This window comes from Eublepharis macularius, chromosome 7, assembly GCF_028583425.1.
Source record: "Eublepharis macularius isolate TG4126 chromosome 7, MPM_Emac_v1.0, whole genome shotgun sequence".
In the NCBI taxonomy this organism is placed as follows: Eukaryota; Metazoa; Chordata; class Lepidosauria; order Squamata; family Eublepharidae; genus Eublepharis; species Eublepharis macularius.
The window spans coordinates 138606090-138625350 of NC_072796.1; the positions used below are offsets into that span (position 1 = coordinate 138606090).

Here is a 19261-nt window from a genome sequence, read left to right on the forward strand (position 1 = left end):
AGGGGCCTCAGATGTTTCGCCAATGAGTTGAGAACCATAGGCTTCACCATTATGTTGCTTTACATATTATCTATTGCTTTGAATATGTACTCGTATATACTGCTTATGCTTCATGTTGCCTAATGTTAATCCTAAAATTGATTGTTTGTTTCAGCAGTCCTTCAACCCTGTATTGGATCCTTGCTAATGCTATGTCTCTGTAAACTTGTATTCATCTACCCTATGAGATTGTTTAGGAAATGTCCTTGACACTGTATGGAAATGCCTACCCTTGTCCTTGCTACTGATTGTACTGATCTCTCACTATGTAATCCGCCTTCAGTCTCAGTGAGAAAGGCAGACTATAAATGACATAAAAAACATCTAAATAAATATCTATCTCCTTAAACCCCAAAACTCTTATCTCCATTGCTCTCTCCTACACCTTTTCATCCTCACTACGATACAGGGTGCTAGATTTAGCACTTATCTATCATATATCTATCATTCTTACTTCATAATTCCCCCCTGGTTTAATATGATTTAAAAAGATAATTGTGAGGCCGCCTATTTAACCAACATAACTGTGTATAATCTTAGGAGGACCTTTACTTCATTGTGCTTTCAAACAACGCCTACAGAGATGCTAGTGGGTCGATATAAAAAGACGCCAGTTGACCAACGCATCTGTATATGTGGTCATTCAGTGGAGGACCTCCCTCATTATATCCTGGCTTGCCCACCATACGCAGAACCTAGGAATAAATTCCTGGCTAAGATCTTGCTTGCTCTACATCCCTTGTTTGTCTCCGATAAGATTGTTACGATGCTCTCAGACAAGGATTATTTTTTTCCCTAAGACTGGCGTTTTTTGCTTTAGCTGCTAGGAAGATCAGAGCAAAGGAATCAGCCATTGATTCGCTGTGATTGCTTTTAGAAGGTTTTATTAATTTTAAAGGTTTTTTTAGTAGGGCATTTTATGTGGTTTTGAAGTGTTTGATTACCTGATCATTTTGATTATGTATTATACTGACATTCGAGAGTGTTTTGATATTGTGAAGGCCAATGGCCACATACAATAAAACGAATCTGATCTGATCTACATAATTCTTTCCCCTCCTCCATTTCACTCACACAACAACCCTATGAGGTAGGACAGATTGACTGGCCCAGGGTCACCCAGAGAGGTTTAATTCTGCATGGGGATTTGAAACAACACTCCACCCCCAGTCATTTCTGATGCTCTAATCACATTGAAGGTAGTTTCAGGTGGGAAGCCATGTTGGTCTGTAGTCGAAGAGCAAGATTCGGGTTCTGCAGCATCTTAAAGACCAACTAGATTTCCAGGATATGAACTTTTGAGAGTTTTTAATCTCGATAGCTGAAAATCTATTTGGTCTTCAAGGTGCTACTGAACCTGACTCCTGCTCTTCTAACCACATTGGTTCTCCCTTGGTATTAATTAGATACATGACTAAAAGCCCTCTTTTTTAAAAAAAATAGTTTTTATTAAATTCAGCCACTGCTGATTTTTCAGGTTGTCCAAGTCTGCAGTGTCTTTCATGTTCTTTTATTCTTGTCTGGATGCTACGCTTTGTGGTCCCGATGTAAACTTGTCCACAGCTGCAGGGTATACGGTATACTCCTGCAGAGGTGAGGGGGTCTCTACTGTCTTTTGCTGATCGTAGCATCTGTTGTATTTGGCTGAACATAGCCTAACTCAAACAGGGCACAGTTTCTTATTCCAGGAGACCAAAATACTGGACAACACCTCCAATTACTTTGTCAGACTGCACAGGGAAGCCATTGAAATTCACAAGCATAAGCAAAACTTCAACAGGAAAGAAGAAACCTTAAGAATGAACAGAGCATGGTTTCCAGTTCTGAAAAACACCAGGCTAACAAAACACTCTATACTCGACAATAGCCCTGCAGAGAAAATTAGCACATCAAGCGCCAATCCATATGCAAAAGAACCTCCTCAGGATACAGTGAAGCCTCCCGCCATTAGCATTCCACACCCGGGAAACTTTTATAGGATGACTCAGCTCAACCCCACCCCTCCTGAGTAGATACAAATGACCTGCTAACATCTTTTCCACACTGTGACACTGAGAGATCTCTGTCTTTTGGTGCTACACCTCTGAAGATGCCAGCCACAGCGGCTGGCGAAACGTCAGGAACTACAATGCCAAGACCACGGCAATACAGCCTGGAAAACCCACAACAACCATAAAGATTGTAGTTTGTCATTTACAGAAAATTCTAGATTAAATACTGTACAATAAAAAGTAATAAATTATAACAATTGCTTGTGTCAGAAGGCGAATGAATTCTACGATACACATCAACATGCATAAAAACACTTAACATTAGTAAAGAAACATAAAAGTAATTTATACATATGTATGTGAATAAAACTGTTTTAAGCCTGGATGGGGTCTATTAATTTCAAGATAATCAAGGAAGGGAAGCCACTTTTCCCAAGAACCACCAATTTTTTACTAAAAGCCCTCTTGATGGCCAAACTTTCCTCAATAGGCCTCACAAAATAAAATGTCCCTGCTGTAAGTAGAATCAACCATACCTTTCTTTCTCGTATGCTCCTTTCTGTCTATCTGTTTATGATAGTGATGATGTAAATGAATTACTACACACTTTGCTCTGCTTTCTTCTTGCTGTAGAACAAACACGATTGCCTCTTGTTGCATTCAGCATTCACATACCCAGCCCTAAGTCTTGCAGATATGGTATCTAAAGAAGTGAGATGTAACTCACGAAAGCTCATACCTTACCACGATTTTTGTTAGTTTTATAGGTGCTGCTGGACTCTTGCTCTTTTCTACTGCTATAGACAGACTATAGATGGACACTGGAATTCTATGGAGAGTTACTCCAGTCTAAGTCCATTGATTTAAATGGCCTTAGTCTAGAGTAACTCGCCGTAGGATTGCACCGTAGCACAGCTACCCATCTTGATCTTACAGATATGGTTACCTGAATGGTATTCTATAGACAGATTGCACGGAACCATGGTATAAACTGTTGCTGAATGATACAATGACTAGAAAGGATGCACTTATGGAAGAGTAATACGCAGGGGTCATTTCGTAGAAAAAGAGCTGGAGGAAATCATTAGCATAACTCATAAGCATATGCCACGACCTTGGCATCACCAGAAATGTGTCATTAGCATAACTGATTTGTATATGCCACACACCCTGACATCACTTATCCTGGCTGTTTTGGACCTAATTCTGGCCATTCAGGGCCGAAATTAGGCCCAAAATGGCAAAAAGGGGCTGGAAATGGCTGAAAAGGGGCCCGAAATGGTCAGGATCAGGCCGCTGCTGAGCGGGAGAGTGATCCATCACCCGTCAGAGGCCCAATCCGGGCCATTTCGGCCCCAATCTGGGCTGAAATGGGCCCCAAATGGCCGACAGTCGTGTGACCTCTTTGGGGAACTACTGGAACTGCATTCCTGTGCATTCCCCCTCAAAATGAGCCCTGGTAATACGATATCCTGATTTCATTTATATTACACTGGAGATGAACAGGGAAGGTGCTCTAATTGTCACTGGCTCATCAGACACTTGTAAAGCATATAAAGAGGGGGATTTGCAGTTCAAAAGACGAACATTCGCTTCATAGCTTGACAGCAAGCAACACAGAAAAGGAAGCACCTTCAAAAGTTTGGTAGGTGAAATGCTTATCTAGAGGGATGCCAGCAGAGTTTCTCCCTACCTGGGTATTTGTTCCTATTGAAATATTACCCCTCACCTCTTCCTAAAGAGGGAAATGTGGGCCTTCCAATACAACAGTGTATATTACGTAAAATCAGATGTCAGGAAAGGAACCTAAGCCTGAGAAAATATATTGTTATGATGAGTTAGCTTTAAGAGCTGTCTTATGAGTAAAGTTAGCTTTGCATACTTGAGAGGGGTTTTCAGCAGTCAAATTGTCTGCACCTGTGTGTATTTTGGCAGAGTTTGTGTGTTAGTATGCCTTATCTCTTCTCACAAGTTTCTTGAGGTAATAATTGGTCGAGGTAGTTTCTCAAGGTAGTAATTGTTTGAGGTAGTTTCTCGAGGTAGTAATTGTTAATTGGCGTTTTGCCCTGATTGGTTGGATCTGCTTTAAGACATGACTGTTCCCAGCTATGGGGTTGGTCTCCTTCTTGCTGCTGCAAGACCATCATTTTATTTTGAACACTATTACCTGGAAGGCTCTACCAACTGCATTCAGCTCTGCAAGACCAGCGTACCTTGTTATGGACTCTATTGGTGAGGCCCAGCTGTGGGATTGTTAGTAGAGATGGGCACAAACAGCAATACGAACTAAAAAAAGTCACGAACAGCCCAATCTGCTGTTTGCAAACAAGCTGTTCATGACGCCCATTCTAAATGAATAGGTGGTCATTGCAAGCCTCGTTCGTTGCTGTTCATCAAGCCAGACAGTCTAGCACCTGCAATCAATTCCCTTGGCAATCGAAGGCAGGGATTGTCTGAACTCTGTCCGAACTCCCGCTGTTGCCCTGGAAACCCCAATCTAAGCCCAATTTAGTTTGATAGGCAGGTCTTCCTTTCAAGTGTGGAGCTCCAAATTTGTTTCAAGGAAGCAAAGAGCAGAGGGGAGGGGGGCTCCCAGCTCTGGTTTTGCAGACAGTGAAGGAGAGACAGTTGCTGTTGGCATTTTGAGAGAGAGACAGGGAGAGTGCATTGGAGCTTGAATTTTCTTTGTGTGTGGTTGGGTAGGGATCTACCTCTTCAAGTTCCAGAGCTGCTGCCAGGCTCTGGGCCAAGCTATTATTTATTACTGGTACCTATCCTGCTGCCTGCTCAGGTCGGGGTTCTGGGAGTGGTGTGGTGGGGATCTTGATGGCTGGAGGAGAGCCTGCTGGCCCCCACAAACAACGAACATGTTCATGAACAGGTCATGTTCGTCAATGTTCATTGTTCGTGGATGGGAACGAACAACGAACACCATGTTCGTGTTTTTTTTCTGTTTGTGCCCATATCTAATTATTAGTCAGCCAGTTTAAGTGATTTAGTTAATTTAGCCTTATTCAGTCTTAGTAAGGATTTGTTGTTTTATGTATATGCTTGCAAAGCTTGACTGGGTAACACCAGGTTTTTGTGTTAACCCTCCTGAATTTCTTAGAATAAAAATTCCTTTTACTTTGCCTGTCCTGATTCACTGTATACTGTGTCACCTGGGCAAACTCATATCCTTCCTCAGGCTGAAAAGCCGTAGTAAGTGAAGCCTCTCTGTGTCTCCAGCACCTCCTAGGACCCTGAGCAGCCAGGATGGGAGAGGGACAAAGGGGCAACTCCCTGACACGAGTACTCTTATAGACATTTTGCTGGATTCCAGGAAATAGGTGCAACTTAGAAATGCGGAACCTTTCACAGGAAAGGTAGACTGATGTGGCTAAAGTTTTAGAGAGTCAGTGTAGGGGAGTGTTTAGAGGATCAAAGTAAAACTGGGAAGATCCCAGTTCAATTCCACACTCAATTGTAAAGTTCATTTGGGTGACCTTTATGGCAAAGTTTCAGGTTTCGGTCTGCAGCAGAACTGCAGGATTTGGGTCCAGTGGCACCTTAGAGATGTATCTGAAGAAGTGAGCTCCGACTCTTGAAAAGCTTATACCCTGAAAATCTCGTTGTCTCGAAAGGGTCACCAGACACAGATCCCTTTATGGAAAAGGATCGAGATGGGTAGCCGTGTTTGACTATAGCAGTAGAAAGTCTCATTCTCAAGTAGAAAGCAGTAGAAAGTCTCAATTGGGACTTGGAAGAGCAGCTGTGAGGGAGCTAGAGAAGATCCTTATGTAAGTGGTCATGCTTGACCTCACGATATTAAGGCTTATGAATGTGGCAATATCATAAGCCCCTCTGCTCATGTGTTTAAAACACAGACAAGCTGCCTGGCTAGGCAGGAGATGGGAAAGTACTGGAACGTGAGAAGTAAGACTAGCTTAGCCCCACGCTCCAAAGTTTGTGCATAACCATAGAACAATGGAGGTCTCCAGAGGTACTTGGATGAATCCATTCACCCACCCTGCCAATTCTACCCTTTACCCAATCTCCTGTTGTAGCCTCACCCATCCAGCCATCGTGGGTCATCAAATAGTCTTTTTATACCCACATCTTCCTAGTTCATTGTCCCGCCTTGGAAACAGTTCACCAGCCTTATTGTCTCACCCTGGAGACAGTTTCCCCGTCCTTTGTCCCACCCTGGGAAGAACCATTAAGGTATTGTTTTAGGGCAGAGACTCTCAGTCCTGCCTCAGGGCATGTTACACAGTATATATGACTGTCCTGCCATGTGCGCAGTGTGTGTGTGTTCTGGACCCTCCACATGCCCTCAGATAGCATGTCTGAGCCCTTCTCCCTCTTGCCATGAAGTACTGGTCACTGAAGCTGCTCTCCCTTGGGATTCGGTTTCGTTTTCTCAGCCATGCCGGACGCTCCTCTCGGCTGGTCCGGGAGGAAACGACCGGGCACCCTGACCGGGCGGCTGATCCGCAAGGATTAGCCCCCAGGACTCCCAGGGAGGGAGCCAGGGTCCGGGACGCGGCGGGAAGAACTCCCCGAAATCAATGCGGGGAGGGAATTGCCCGTTTGTCCCTATGGAGGCCGGCAGATGTGCGCGGCGCCTCGAGTGCCGCCGGGCAACGAGAAACGGCAAGTAAAAGAAACAGGCGGAAGCCTGTAAACAAGCGAATCCCTTCTGTTCTACAAGCGTTTGTGAAGGAGAGGTTGATCTGAAGAAGACTCGCTCTTCCCCTTCGTGGAGTTCCAGAATTTTGTTGGCGCCCCCCCCCCCCAAAATGGCAGCAAAGAAGCAAAGTCCCACTCTCGGTAAGTCAATCTCGGCCACCTTGCAGAAAGGGGAGTCGCTCGAAGAATTGGTGCGCAGGGCGGTGGTGGAAGCCATAAAACCCTTTGTTGACAAGCTGAACGAAACTGATCAAAGGGTGGGCTTAATTGAAAGCGAGGTGAAAACCATTAAGGCAGCAGCGGGGGGGGGCAGAAAAGTCTGCTCTGGAAAGTGCGTCACTTGTGAAGGCTACAAAAAAGGAGCTGAAGTTGGTGGAGAACCAACTGATCGGGCTACAGGTGGAACGAACGCAGACAATTTTGCGTCTCCAAAACGTGAAAGAGGAGGAAAATGAGGATCTGTGGGATTTGGTCTCGGAACTACTGGCGACACCCGCGAGGACGACTAAAGAAGAGGTTAAAAGCGCCATTTTGGAGGTCCGTCGGGCTTCTTCAAAATATGCAACAAAGCGACAGTTGCCTCGTGAGATCATTATTGACTTTTCAACTAAAAAGATTCGGGACACCATCCTATATAACTCATACAATGCGGATTTGGACTTTATGGGTTTGAAAGTCAAGATTTTGAAGGACGTTCCATTTCTAGTCCGGAAACGGCGTTTTAAATATAAAAAGTTTGCAGCTCTTCTGAGGGACCATGGAATAAAGTACAAATGGTTATTCCCGGAAGGAATATGGTTCAGATATAAAGATCAGGCCTATAAGATATTATCAGAAGATCAACTAAAGGATTTTGAGAATAAAAACCCAGAACTCTGCTGCACCAAGAACGAAGAAAAGGAGGAGCCGGAGGGGGGGGGGGAGGAGGAGAGCATCGCAACAGCAGTTGCACAGAGAGAATTGCGTCCGGGACCCAGAAGGGGGAGGAAAGTTTAATCAGAATTTGAAATGTTTATTCTCTGTATGATTAACCACTCCATCATTATTCTATGGAGCTATTTTTGTATTATGACAGTATGAAGGGAAACATTGAAGTGTAGTGTTTAGTGTTTGTAGTTCATTCCCCCCCCTTTTTCTTTTTCCACTCCCCTTTGTCCCTTCCCTCTTCCCTTTCCTTGTGATAGTCTGGTGTAGTGTTTTGTAGTTATGAAAAAATAAAAAATATAAAAAAAAAAAAAAGCTGCTCTCCCTTGGACACTCTCAGTCTTCTGGACCTGGTAACTATAAAGCCAACTCTGCAACTCTCTCCAACTTTCCTCCCGGTTCTTTTTCTAATTAGCTCTTTGTGTGTCCTGTGTGTTTTGTGTGCAATTGATCTGTAATATTTTAAATAAAAAACCCTTTTTGATTGAATATCTGCCTGCTTATTGAAAGGGTTCTCTAGAGGAAGGGATCCTCGTAGTCATTGGCGCACAACATCCCATAGTTACTGGCCTCTCGCTCAGCTGTCTTCCTTGCTTGCTAATTCCCCCATAAATTCCCTTACTCGCAAGGAGATCAATTCTGGTAACACTTAAAGATAAAGATGTCTCTCTGGGAACCAAGATCAAGATAAGCCAAACTATGGTATTCCCCATTATTATGTATGGATGTGAAAGTTGGATAGTGAAGGAAGCTGACAGGAAGAAAACTGTTTCATTTGAAATGTGGTGCTGGCGGAGAGTTTTGCAGATACCATGGATGGCCAAAAAGACAAATAAGTGGGTACTAGATCAAATCAAGCCTGAATTCTCCCTAGAAGCTAAAATGATAAAACTGAGGCTATTGTACTGTGGTCACCTGATGAGAAGGCAATATTCTCTGGAAATTCAATAAAGCTAGGAAAAGCAGAAGGCAGCAGGAAAAGAGGAAGACCTAAAATGAGACGAATTGACTTAATAAAAGAAGCCACGTCCTCCAGTTTGCATGATCTGAGCAAGTCTGTTAATGAGAGGACATTTTGGACGTCTTTCCTTCATAGGGTTGCCATAGGTTGGAGGTGACTTGACGGCACATAACACACACAGCAGTAGAAAAGAGCAAGAGTCTAGTAGCACCTATAAGACTAACAAAAGTTGTGGTAGGGTAGGAGCTTTTGGGAGTCACATCTCTGAAGTGAGTGAGCTGTGTACCTGAAGAAGTGAGCTGTGACTCCCAAAATCTCATACCCTACCATAAATTTTGTCAGTCTTACAGATTCTATTGGACTCCTGCTCTTTATGGAAAAGTCAGGGAAATAAATGAAAAAGCTCAGGAAGAAAAGCCAGCCTGTCTGTTTGTTTTTTAATCCTAAAGGACTCTCCCCTTTAGAGAAAATACATAGGAAATAATTTCTTTTCAAACGAGTTAAGTGTTTTTAAGACTCCGAATGTGTAGCATGAAGGGGGGGGGGAGTCTATTTACAGCATTAGAGAATGACATAACGTATGTATGTATACTGTAGACATATACTACATATTTTCAAGGATATATTTTCAAAGGTTATTGTTTAAATGTGAATAATTATGGCAACCATCAATATGCAACTTTATTAATGAGTTCAGAAAAGAGTTCAGACTGCAAAGCTTTTAATCAATGGATGGAGTTTTGCACCCGCAAGATGCTTTACAACAAACACTGCAATCCTAAGCAGAGTTACTCCAGCCTAAGGTCACTGAAACCAATGCACTTATACTGGAGTAACTCTGCCTTGGATTGCACTGAAAGAAACTTTTTGAACATCATACAGAGATCCCCAGGAGTAACCAGTACTCACCAGAGCCGTTAGTTTTAAAGAAAGGAGAAGGGTTATAGGTTCTGTGTTAAAATTTGTGGGTTTAATTATTTAAACAACTTGGTGATGCAAGGGAAAAAAGCGGGGGAGGAAAGTTGGAGATCTGTTGCATTCATTTAGGAGCTGCAGAAATGGTAGAATATTAAAGATGCTTTCTTTTTCCAACTGGAAAAAAACACACAAAAAAGAAAACAAAAAATATGCTCTCCCCAACCTCCTGTCCTTTTGCTGTACTCTCCATGTGGAAAGTTATGACATTAAAGTGTCAGGAACAGCAATATGTGTGAATTTTCCTCCTTTTTATAAAAACCTGTCTTCATTTGACTTCCCAACGGACCCAATTTGTTTCAGAGAAGACATCCCAAGACATATGAGAGAGAGCCAATTTTCAACATCTATGTAAAGACTGCGAGGAACCGTTCATTTGGTCACTCGAAAATCCCACAATACACTGCTTCGGTGAAAAGCACCATCTCGGGTGCCACATTCCCAGCAGCTGTTTGTGCAACATCGTAATTTAATGGCTTTCTTTTATTTGGCACAATTAGGGGAGAAAGTTCTTGCTGGTAGTTCATCCTTTTTAATGAGAGGGAGAGCAGAAGGACAACTGGATAGACGAAGACAATCTTTTTCTTCTTTGGGGTCCCTTTTGGTAAGAATGAGGCTTCCATATCTGGTCCGTAACTATATGTGAAAGTCAATGTGGTGTGGTGATCAGGAAGTCAGCCTAGATAAGGAAGACTCAGATTTGGTCATTTATCTATGTCATTTATAGTCTGCCTTTCTCACTGAGACTCAAGGCAGATTACATAGTGTGAGATTCGTACAATCAATATCAAGGACTTTTCCATAAACAATGCCATAGGGTAAATAAATACAAGTTTACAAAGACAGAACATTAGCAGAAATCTGATACAGAATTAAAGAAATGCTGAAACAGAGTATAAGCAATGCAAGGACTGACTTTAGACAACATATAACTACCCAGTAGGATCGTACTTGAAGCACAGGTAGTGCATAGGAGCACATACTTAAAGCAACAGATAGGACAGGAGGCAATATAGTGGTGAAGTCTCTGGTCCCTAACTCATTAGTGAAGCATCTGAGACCCCCTCCCTACAATACAGCCCTTCTATGACTAGCTTACCCCATAAGGTTGTTGTGAAGACCAAATTGTGGGTTGTAAAAGGGGGTTATACATATAAATAAAAGTATAAATATACATTGGGAATACTTGGGTGGAATTTCCTCCACTGAGAAGTTTAAATAGAAACATCTCTGGACGTAGTTTGACAGCAATGGAAAATTAACTCCCCTGCTGAGTTTTTAGAAGGTGAGGTATTGGCCATTTCTTTAGATTATCTGGTGCTGTTCCATTATCAGTTTTCAGCTGCTCAGTATGTCATTTTAGCTGACACAAAAGACAGTAAGGCGACTGGGCTCCCTTCATTCTCAATGCAGCCCCCTGACCCGCATGGTTATTAGTTGACATGAGTCTCACCAACCCCTGATCAACTTTCTCCAAGGTCAGAAAAGGCTGTTTGGGGGAGGAAAATGTCTGAAAGACCTATGATCGTCAACAACTTTTGCTGTTGGTTTTTAGGATCCAACCCCTTACGTTAAACAGCCAGGGGAGTAGCCGTGGCTCTATGGTACAGCATTAACCTCCATGCAGGATCTTTCCAAGTTCCCTTCTCAGCATCTCCAGTTAGTGGGTTGGATTCTAGGACTCCCTCCCACCAAGTTTTTCTCCAACAGTGGGAGTTTTCCTTAAACCAAGGAAGGCTTTTCTCCATCACAGGAAGCCTTTCCTTACCAAAGTCATTCTCCATTGGAGGAAGACTTTCTCCCTTGAAGACAAGAGTAAAATTTAGCCAAACCCATCCCGATAAGATCCCATAATAGGTGATTCGAAAGACTTTTCTGGAGACCCTGGAGAGCTGCTGCCAGTGGCCTTCACAGATGGATGTTCTAACATCTTGTGTTCAGTATGGTGTAGTGGTTACAGCCAGACCAGAACTTGGGAGACTAGAGTTCACATCTGCATTTTGAAGTTGAGTGGATGATCTTGGACCAACTTCTCTCTCTCTCTCTCTCTCTCTCTCTCTCTCTCTCTCTCTCTCTCTCTCTCTCTCAGGACAACACCCAACACAGGGTTGATGTGAGGATAAAATGTAGGAGGGGACGTTATGTTACTGAGATGCAACATCAGGGAAAGTCCTTGACCTATGCCCTGATGTTGGCCCTCCATAGCAACTGGTTGGCTTCTGGGTGAGACAGGATACTGGAATAGATGGACCACTAGTCTGATACAAGAAAGCTCTTCTTATGTCCTTATAACTCCCCTGCTGTTTGGTGTAATGGTTAAGAGCGGCAGGACTCTAATCTGGAGAGCAGGTTTGATTCCCCACTCCTCTGCTTGAAGCCAGCTGGGTGACCTTGGGTCAGTCACAGCTTCTCGGAGCTCTTTCAGCCCCACCCACCTCACAGGGTGGTTGTTGTGAGAATAATAATAACACACTTTGTAAACCGCTCTAAGTGGGCATTAAGTTGTCCTGAAGGGTGATATATAAACTGAACGTTGTTGTTATTGTTATCATATATGATGTCCTGAGCTCCTCACAGGAAGACCACAGTGAAAATGGATAGATATTTGTATAAACACGGGTATCATTAGAAAAGTCTACTTGATAATTTTGTAATTGTTCAGATTGGTATAAGCAGGAATAGAGTTTGGGAGAGGAAATATAGAATTTGACTGGGAATTTTTAATAGGAAAAAAAGACTCCGATTTCCCCCAATAATGATGTTGAAAATTACTTACCCTAGAAGAGCCTCGGATGGTCTCGGAGAGCTGCCGGATAGCGTTGGTGCAAGTATTGATAGTTCTGTTTGTCTCTTGTTGAGATGTGTGCCTGTTTTAACAATGAAAAAGAAACCGGTTATCAAGTTTGCAGCCCCCACCAAAAAAGTAAATATACAACGTCAATGGATAGATGCAACTTTTAATGTCACTAGAGAAAGCACTCAGAGATACACCTTTGCATAAGGATACTGTTATGCCAACCCTCTATAGCCATGGAGGGGCACAAGCCACTGGTGAAAATAGAAGAGGTTGCTAAAATCACAATCCTAAGAAGAGTTACTCCAGTCTAAGCCTATTGAAATCAGTGGGCTTAGACCGGAGTAACTCTTTTTAGGACTGCACCATAAATGTCCCTCAACCTCGTTTTAATACCCAGAGAAGAGATTCCAAAAGGCCAGATGGGAAGATACAGCTTGATCAGGCCCAGAGAAAGTAATTGTCAAAAATGGTTAAAATGCAAACACGAGGTTCGCAAGAAAGCTCATTCTAAAAGCAAACAATCCGGACTTGCTGAGAACATTTCAGATTCCAGCCACAAGAAATGGTCAGTGCATGTGACAAGAAAGGACAAATATTCCAGAAGACATAAAGGGATTTTCTTAAGCTGTCTTAACACAGCCAAGAGAGTAACCTAGTATTCTTCCAGAGTTAATTAGAAGGGCAAAGAATCATCTGATATCTGGGATCAAATATTAACCCATTATTTTTGAGTTAATCAGGATTTCAGCGCAATCTCAGACCACAATTAGCATTGACCCAAACAAATATTAGCAAAGGAAGTAAGTTGCCTGAATCCTAAAATTTGCTAATAATTTAATTTAACTCCACTATCACAGGACACACCCCACAAAGATAGGAAAGGAAGTAAATGAGATCTGGGGTTCAGCCATACACTTCAGGTTAGGTTTTTCCATCTAACCTACCTCTACCACTAAGGAAACAGCACACACTCTTCAGGGTTAGTAGTTACCATCTGATTTCTTCCTTTTCTTAATCTCTCCCTCTTTCTTTATGGCCCACAATCCCCATGACCTTCCCCTCCATAGCTTTGACACTGCTCCTGGTTCCTGCTATGGAGTCTTTCTTTGAGTATCTCTATACAAGACATTGGACGTGTGAAGAATATGTGTTGGGAGATGCAATGTTAGCCAGGAAGGGTAGTTTAAAAAGACTGAGCCGGTGGCAGGGCAAAGGCTTTGCTATACACTGGAGCTGTGTGAAGGGGCTGTGAAATGCCAGAATGAAAACTTCAGCCCATGATAACCTCTCCAGGTCCAAGCCTGGCTCTGGAAGGCAACTCCAGCCCTTTTCCATTCCTCGCTGCCCTTTGGTTGTGATCCCACACAGTTTTAGACTGGAGAGGTGAACTGGACAGAGCCTTTGGGGAGGCAAAGACGAAATTAGCAAGCCCTCTGAGGAGTGATATCCACTGGCTCTGTCTTCTAAAACTACCCTTCCCTACACAGAATCAAGAAACCCTGCTTTAATATCCAACTGGATGTGTTTTCCCTGCACCTCTGGCATCTGAAGGCCAAAAGAGACAGGTCTCAGAAAAGGCCAAAGGACACAAGTCTCAGTGAAGGCCAAAGGACACAGATCTTGGAGAAGGCCAAAGGACACAGGTCTTGGAGAAGGCCGAAGGACAGGTCTTGGAGAAGGCCAAAGGACACAGGTCTCGGAGAAGGCCAAAGGACACAGGTCTCAGTGAAGGCCAAAGGACACAGGTCTCAGAGAAGGCCAAAGGCCACAGGTCTCAGAGAAGAGTGAGGACACCACGGGGGGGGGGCAAGTTCCTTGGTTCTGTGACATTTGTTAGGACTTCTGTTCTGGTGACAAACTTCATCTCAGCCCCTTTCTCTGGTTCCAGGTCCCTGCTGGGATGTTCATTTGCTGGCCACTTCAGCTTCTGTCTTCATCACTGACGATGACGAGGGAGCCAATTGTTCATCTGAGCTTTGGGTTGAATTATGTGTCTGGGACTTCAGGGTTCCCTTGTTAGAAGTCAGACCTCTTCTCCACACCATAAGGGCGGTTTGTGAATATGAAATATCATAAAACCTCTTGCCATAAGTCCTAGGCACTTCCTGGCTTCAGGCAGAAAGGATGCCAGCCAGCCTGGAGAGTGGAAAGTTACAAAGACATGAGTCATAGGGGAATGACCGAGTGATGCTCCCCATGTCCAGGAGAGGTAGCAAAGCTTCCTGAGGCACCTCCCCGCCTAATCTCATCAACACCTTCCTCCACCTTTCCTTTCCCACTTACCTAATCAGGCTACTCAGCACTTCTGATAGCCTTCCTGTCCAATACTTACCAGGTCATAAAGTAATATTTTTACCTATAGACCATCCCAAACAGTTGGTGCCATTAAAACAAACAACTAACACACACACACACAAAGTGTAAGTTTCCTTAGCAATCAATTGAGGAAACTGACGTGTTCCCTCAGAAAGCCTGCAGCAAAACCAAGCATTTTTCTAGTGCAGAAGTAATAAACAGACACCAGTTCGACTCCCTCAAAGTGTGGGATTGCCTACAGTGGAGGAACGGTTGAAAAAAGTTTTGGAGTTTGCGTTAATGGCAAAACTTACTGCATTAATTAGAGAAAGGACATTAGTTAACTTCTGGACTGAATGGAAACCATTAATAGACTTTTTCCATGAAATGGATAACAAGGATTTGATGACATCTGGATATATGGATTAAGAAACAGGAACAATAGAAAAAAGAGGGGGTTTGTGACTAACTTAGAATAAGTGGGACTCTAGAAATGATATATACTTGTGGCAGAGAAAATCGAAACACAACTTGTAGTGTAATTTAGGTTTGTTTGCTTTTTTCCTTCTCTTAATTTTATAGATATATGTATTGTTAGTGTGTTATGTTTAGAACTGTGTGTTTTTTCTTGTTCTCTATGTTTGTTGTTTATTGCGTTGCGGTGTTGTAGTTTATAGTTTAAATAAAGTAATTTAATACGCAAAAAGTGTGGGATTAAAGAACCAAAGCAGTAAGGGAGGCAGAACTGATGAATAAAGTGGATCCAGTCCTCATGGGTTGAATACGCTGAAAGAACTAGTTAACTGTTCTATGTTGTAAAAAGAAACCCAAACTGCAGTTCCGCAATCCTACACACATTTTTCTTGTTAGAAAGCCATTCATCCTAAAATGATCAACTTCTGGAAATCAGTGATTGACAGATGGTACTGATGACAGTACCATAACAGTTTGCTGTATATTGGTGCTTCCAAAATGCACAAAGTGAACAAAAGAAGGGGTAGTCCAAGTTACAATACCAGAAGAGGCCCAAGTCAGGGCCAAAAGTAAACAATAGTTGTCATTAAAAAAAAATTCTGTGCTGTCTTACCACAAAAGAAAGACTGCTTAACTTGTGTTTTCAGCTAGACACTGTCTTCCCTAAGCTCTTTTTACAGTAACAGGGGACAAATGTCCGGGTCCTCTTATAGCACTCTGGATACAGGACTGGTAGGAATGGTAGATTCACCTCTATGGGAAAGCTAGCCAAGCTGTACCCATTTGCAAGCAGCTCCCCAGAGCTTCAAAAGAGCTAACACAGGTAGAAACAGCTGCCTGTGATTAAAAAAAGAAACACACAGCAATTTTATGCACAGTACCCACCAATGCTATAAATGAGAACTTAGTGTACCGTGAAGATAACATCTCTTCAGCCACACAGCAGTGATTCAGATACATATTACTGAATTAATAACAAAGTCCCAGGTAGAAGAGGACATCCCCTTTGTCACCGTATGTCCGCTGGGGAACGAAAAAGGCTGAAAATGCAATGGGGAACAGAGCTGAAAGACGTTTCGTTAAGTCGAAAACGTATCGATGGAGATTTTAGTTAGCACCGGCATTGAACATTTGTTCGTTGATGTTCCCCCTGTTTTATAGCCCTCGCGGATTTAATTACTCCTTTTAATTCCCGATTGAATGATACCATCTTTCCAGCCCTGCTAGCCATCTGTCAAACCCTGACTCAACGCACTGATAATGGGAAGGGATAAGGCCAGTTCACATAATCAAAGCTGAGGATGTGAGCTGAACCTATCCCTGCAGATTTCGATTCAGAATGATTTTATAAAAACTTCTTACCCCTGTAAACTTGAGAATCTCAACTTCAATTAATAATAATATTTGATTTATATACCGCTCTTCAGGACAAAACACCCACTCAGAGCGGTTTACAAAGTGTGTTATCATTATCCTCACAACAATCACCCTGTGAGGTGGGTGGGGCTGAGAGAGCTCTGAGAGAGCTGTGACAGACCCAAGGCCACCCCGCTGGCTTCAAGCGGAGGAGTGGGGAATCAAACCCGGTTCTCCAGACTAGAGTCCTGCCACTCTTAACCACTACACCAAACTGGCTTTACTTGGACATACTATTTTAGGGACAGTTAGACAGGTAGCCCTGTTGTCTGCAGTGGGATTTGAGTGCAGTGGCACTTTAGAAACCAACAAGATTTTCAGAGTGTAAGCTTTCAAGAGTTTGAGCTTCTTCTTCAGACACACATAGGAATGGAGTTCCCTGAGCCTTTATATCCCAGCCAAAGGTGGGTGAGGTGTTACAAGGGAAGACATCAGGATGCAAATATATATGAAGAAGGGAGCTCTTACTCGAAAGCTTAAACTCTGAAAATCTTTTTGGTCTCCAAGGTGCCAATGGACTCAAATCCTGCTATTTTAAGGACGTTGATGGAGCTACCTACAAAGAGTATGAACCGAGCATCCAAAAGGCACCAAGCTCTTCCCTGGTCTGGGACAGCCATACCTTTCTTTTGTTTTCCAACCATCATGTGGAGCTTCTGTCAATAAAACATCTGTCCTTGGGGAAGCAGGAATAGTTGCAGGAGAGAAAGACTAGGGCAACAACCTATTCCAGATGTCTAAGGGGTTGCAATGCATAGATAAAAAGGAATGTCTGTGTGGTTGTTGTGGGTTTGCCGGGCTGTATTGCCGTGGTCTTGGCATTGTAGTTCCTGACGTTTCGCCAGCAGCTGTGGCTGGCATCTTCAGAGATGCCAGCCACAGAAGATGCCAGCCACAGCTGCTGGCGAAACGTCAGGAACTACAATGCCAAGACCACGGCAATACAGCCCGGAAAACCCACAACAACCCTCCGGCCGTGAAAGCCTTCGACAATACATCAAATGTCTGTGTGTCTGCCTGCCTGCCTGCCTAATCCATCAATGAAGATTTCTGCAACGTAGTTTGCATTCTGGCTGCACTGACTTCTCTACCCAGCATTGTGAAATTCATACTTCCTCCAGCTACTTCCACATTATCTATTGCTCTTCTCCTCAAATGCTTCCACTGTCTCCTTCTGACACAGTTGCAACCTCTTCATATGTTATAATGAAAACATGTGCATCTATTTGTAAGAGCCAATGTGCATTCACTTTACAAAGGAAATGAGGGACCAGCACACAGTTTCAATCATGTGTTCAGCAGTACAAACACTGAATGCAACATGAGTTACTCAATGCATATAGAAACAAAAATCATGTGTATACTGAACTGTAAAGATTGTATGTGTGTTCGCTGCAATTTATGATCCAGGTTTATTAAATCATGCATGGTGTAGAGTGAGTGTACAGAGACCTTTTTCTCCCTTTCCCAAAATACTGGAACTCAAGGGCATCCAATGTTGTTGATGGGTGTTTGATTCAGGATGGACAAAAGGAAATGCTTCTTTACACAGTGAGAGATTAAAATATGGAATTCACTGTCAGAGGTGCAATGATGGTCACAGGCATAGACAGCTTAAAAAAGGGATTATACAGAGCTGTGAAGGAGAGGTCTATCCATGGTTATTAACCATGGTGACTAAAGGGAACCTCCATGTTCAGAGGCAGTAAACCTCTGAGTATCAGTACCAGGAGGCAATATCAGGGGAAAGCCTTGGTGCCTTCTTTGTTGGCCCTGCAGGGCAAATAGTTGCCCGCTGAGTGAGTCAGGACTAGACATGGGCACAAACAGCATTACGAACAGAAAAAAACAACGAACAGGCTGCTCGGCTGCTCGCAAACGGGCTGTTCGTGATGCGCCATTCCATCCAAACAGGTGGCCGTCGCAAGCCACCTGTTTGTTGCGCTCGGCTGCCGTTCGGGAAGCCAGACACTCAGGCGCCTTCAATCAATTGCCTTGGCAACAGAAGGAGGGACTGCCTGAACTCTGTCTGCACTCCCTCTGTCACCCCAGACACCCCAATCAAAGCCCAACTTAGCTTGATGGGCAGGTCTTTCTTCCAAGTGTGGAGCTGAAAACTGGTTGCAATCGGTAACGTGGGAACAGACACCGGGGGGAGGGAGGGAGGAGGGGGGTGTTCTGTGGCCATGGGAACTCCAATCTCATCCCTGCAAACCCTGGTAAGGAGTTCTGACCGCCAACCACAGACCTCCTGTGTTTCTCAATCAGACCTCTGCTTATAAAAGGGCACTGCGCTCCCAGTTCTGGCTTTCACTCTCAGCAAGCAGTGAAGAGGGACAGAGCTGTTGATACCCTTTTGGGAGAGAGACAGGGAGAGTGCATTGGAGCTGGGCTTTTTTCTGTGTGTGGTGGGTGGGATAGGGAGCTATCCCCTCTGGTTCTAGGGCTGCTGCCAGGCCCTGGGACCAAGTTCAGTGGGCACCTTGGCTGAAAGCTCACATTATTATTAGTACCTGATCTTGTCAGGTATCTGGGAGTGCTGGTCTTGGGCTCTAGCACCTCCCTCTGGTTCCAGGGCTGCTACCAGGCCCTGGGGCCAAGCTCTGTGGGCACCTTGGTTAAGGGCTCACAGTGTTCTCTCCTTTTCTGTCCTCCTTAATTCTAGTTTGGTGGCACAATGAGTCTTTATGTTGTGGTGGCCGCCATGGGTGGTCGTGG

At 43.7% G+C, this 19261-nt stretch overlaps 1 protein-coding gene across 3 annotated transcripts in view; it reads right to left on the reverse strand.

Annotated features, from left to right (window-relative positions):
* Nucleotides 1-19261, reverse strand: part of TSNARE1 (t-SNARE domain containing 1) — a 635428-nt gene that overhangs the window by 308100 nt on the left and 308067 nt on the right. For all 3 annotated transcript variants that reach the window (XM_054984298.1, XM_054984299.1, XM_054984301.1), the window contains exon 6: nucleotides 12338-12428. In XM_054984298.1, coding sequence (XP_054840273.1) covers nucleotides 12338-12428 — 91 coding nt within the window. The remainder of the gene's footprint in view (nucleotides 1-12337; nucleotides 12429-19261) is intronic.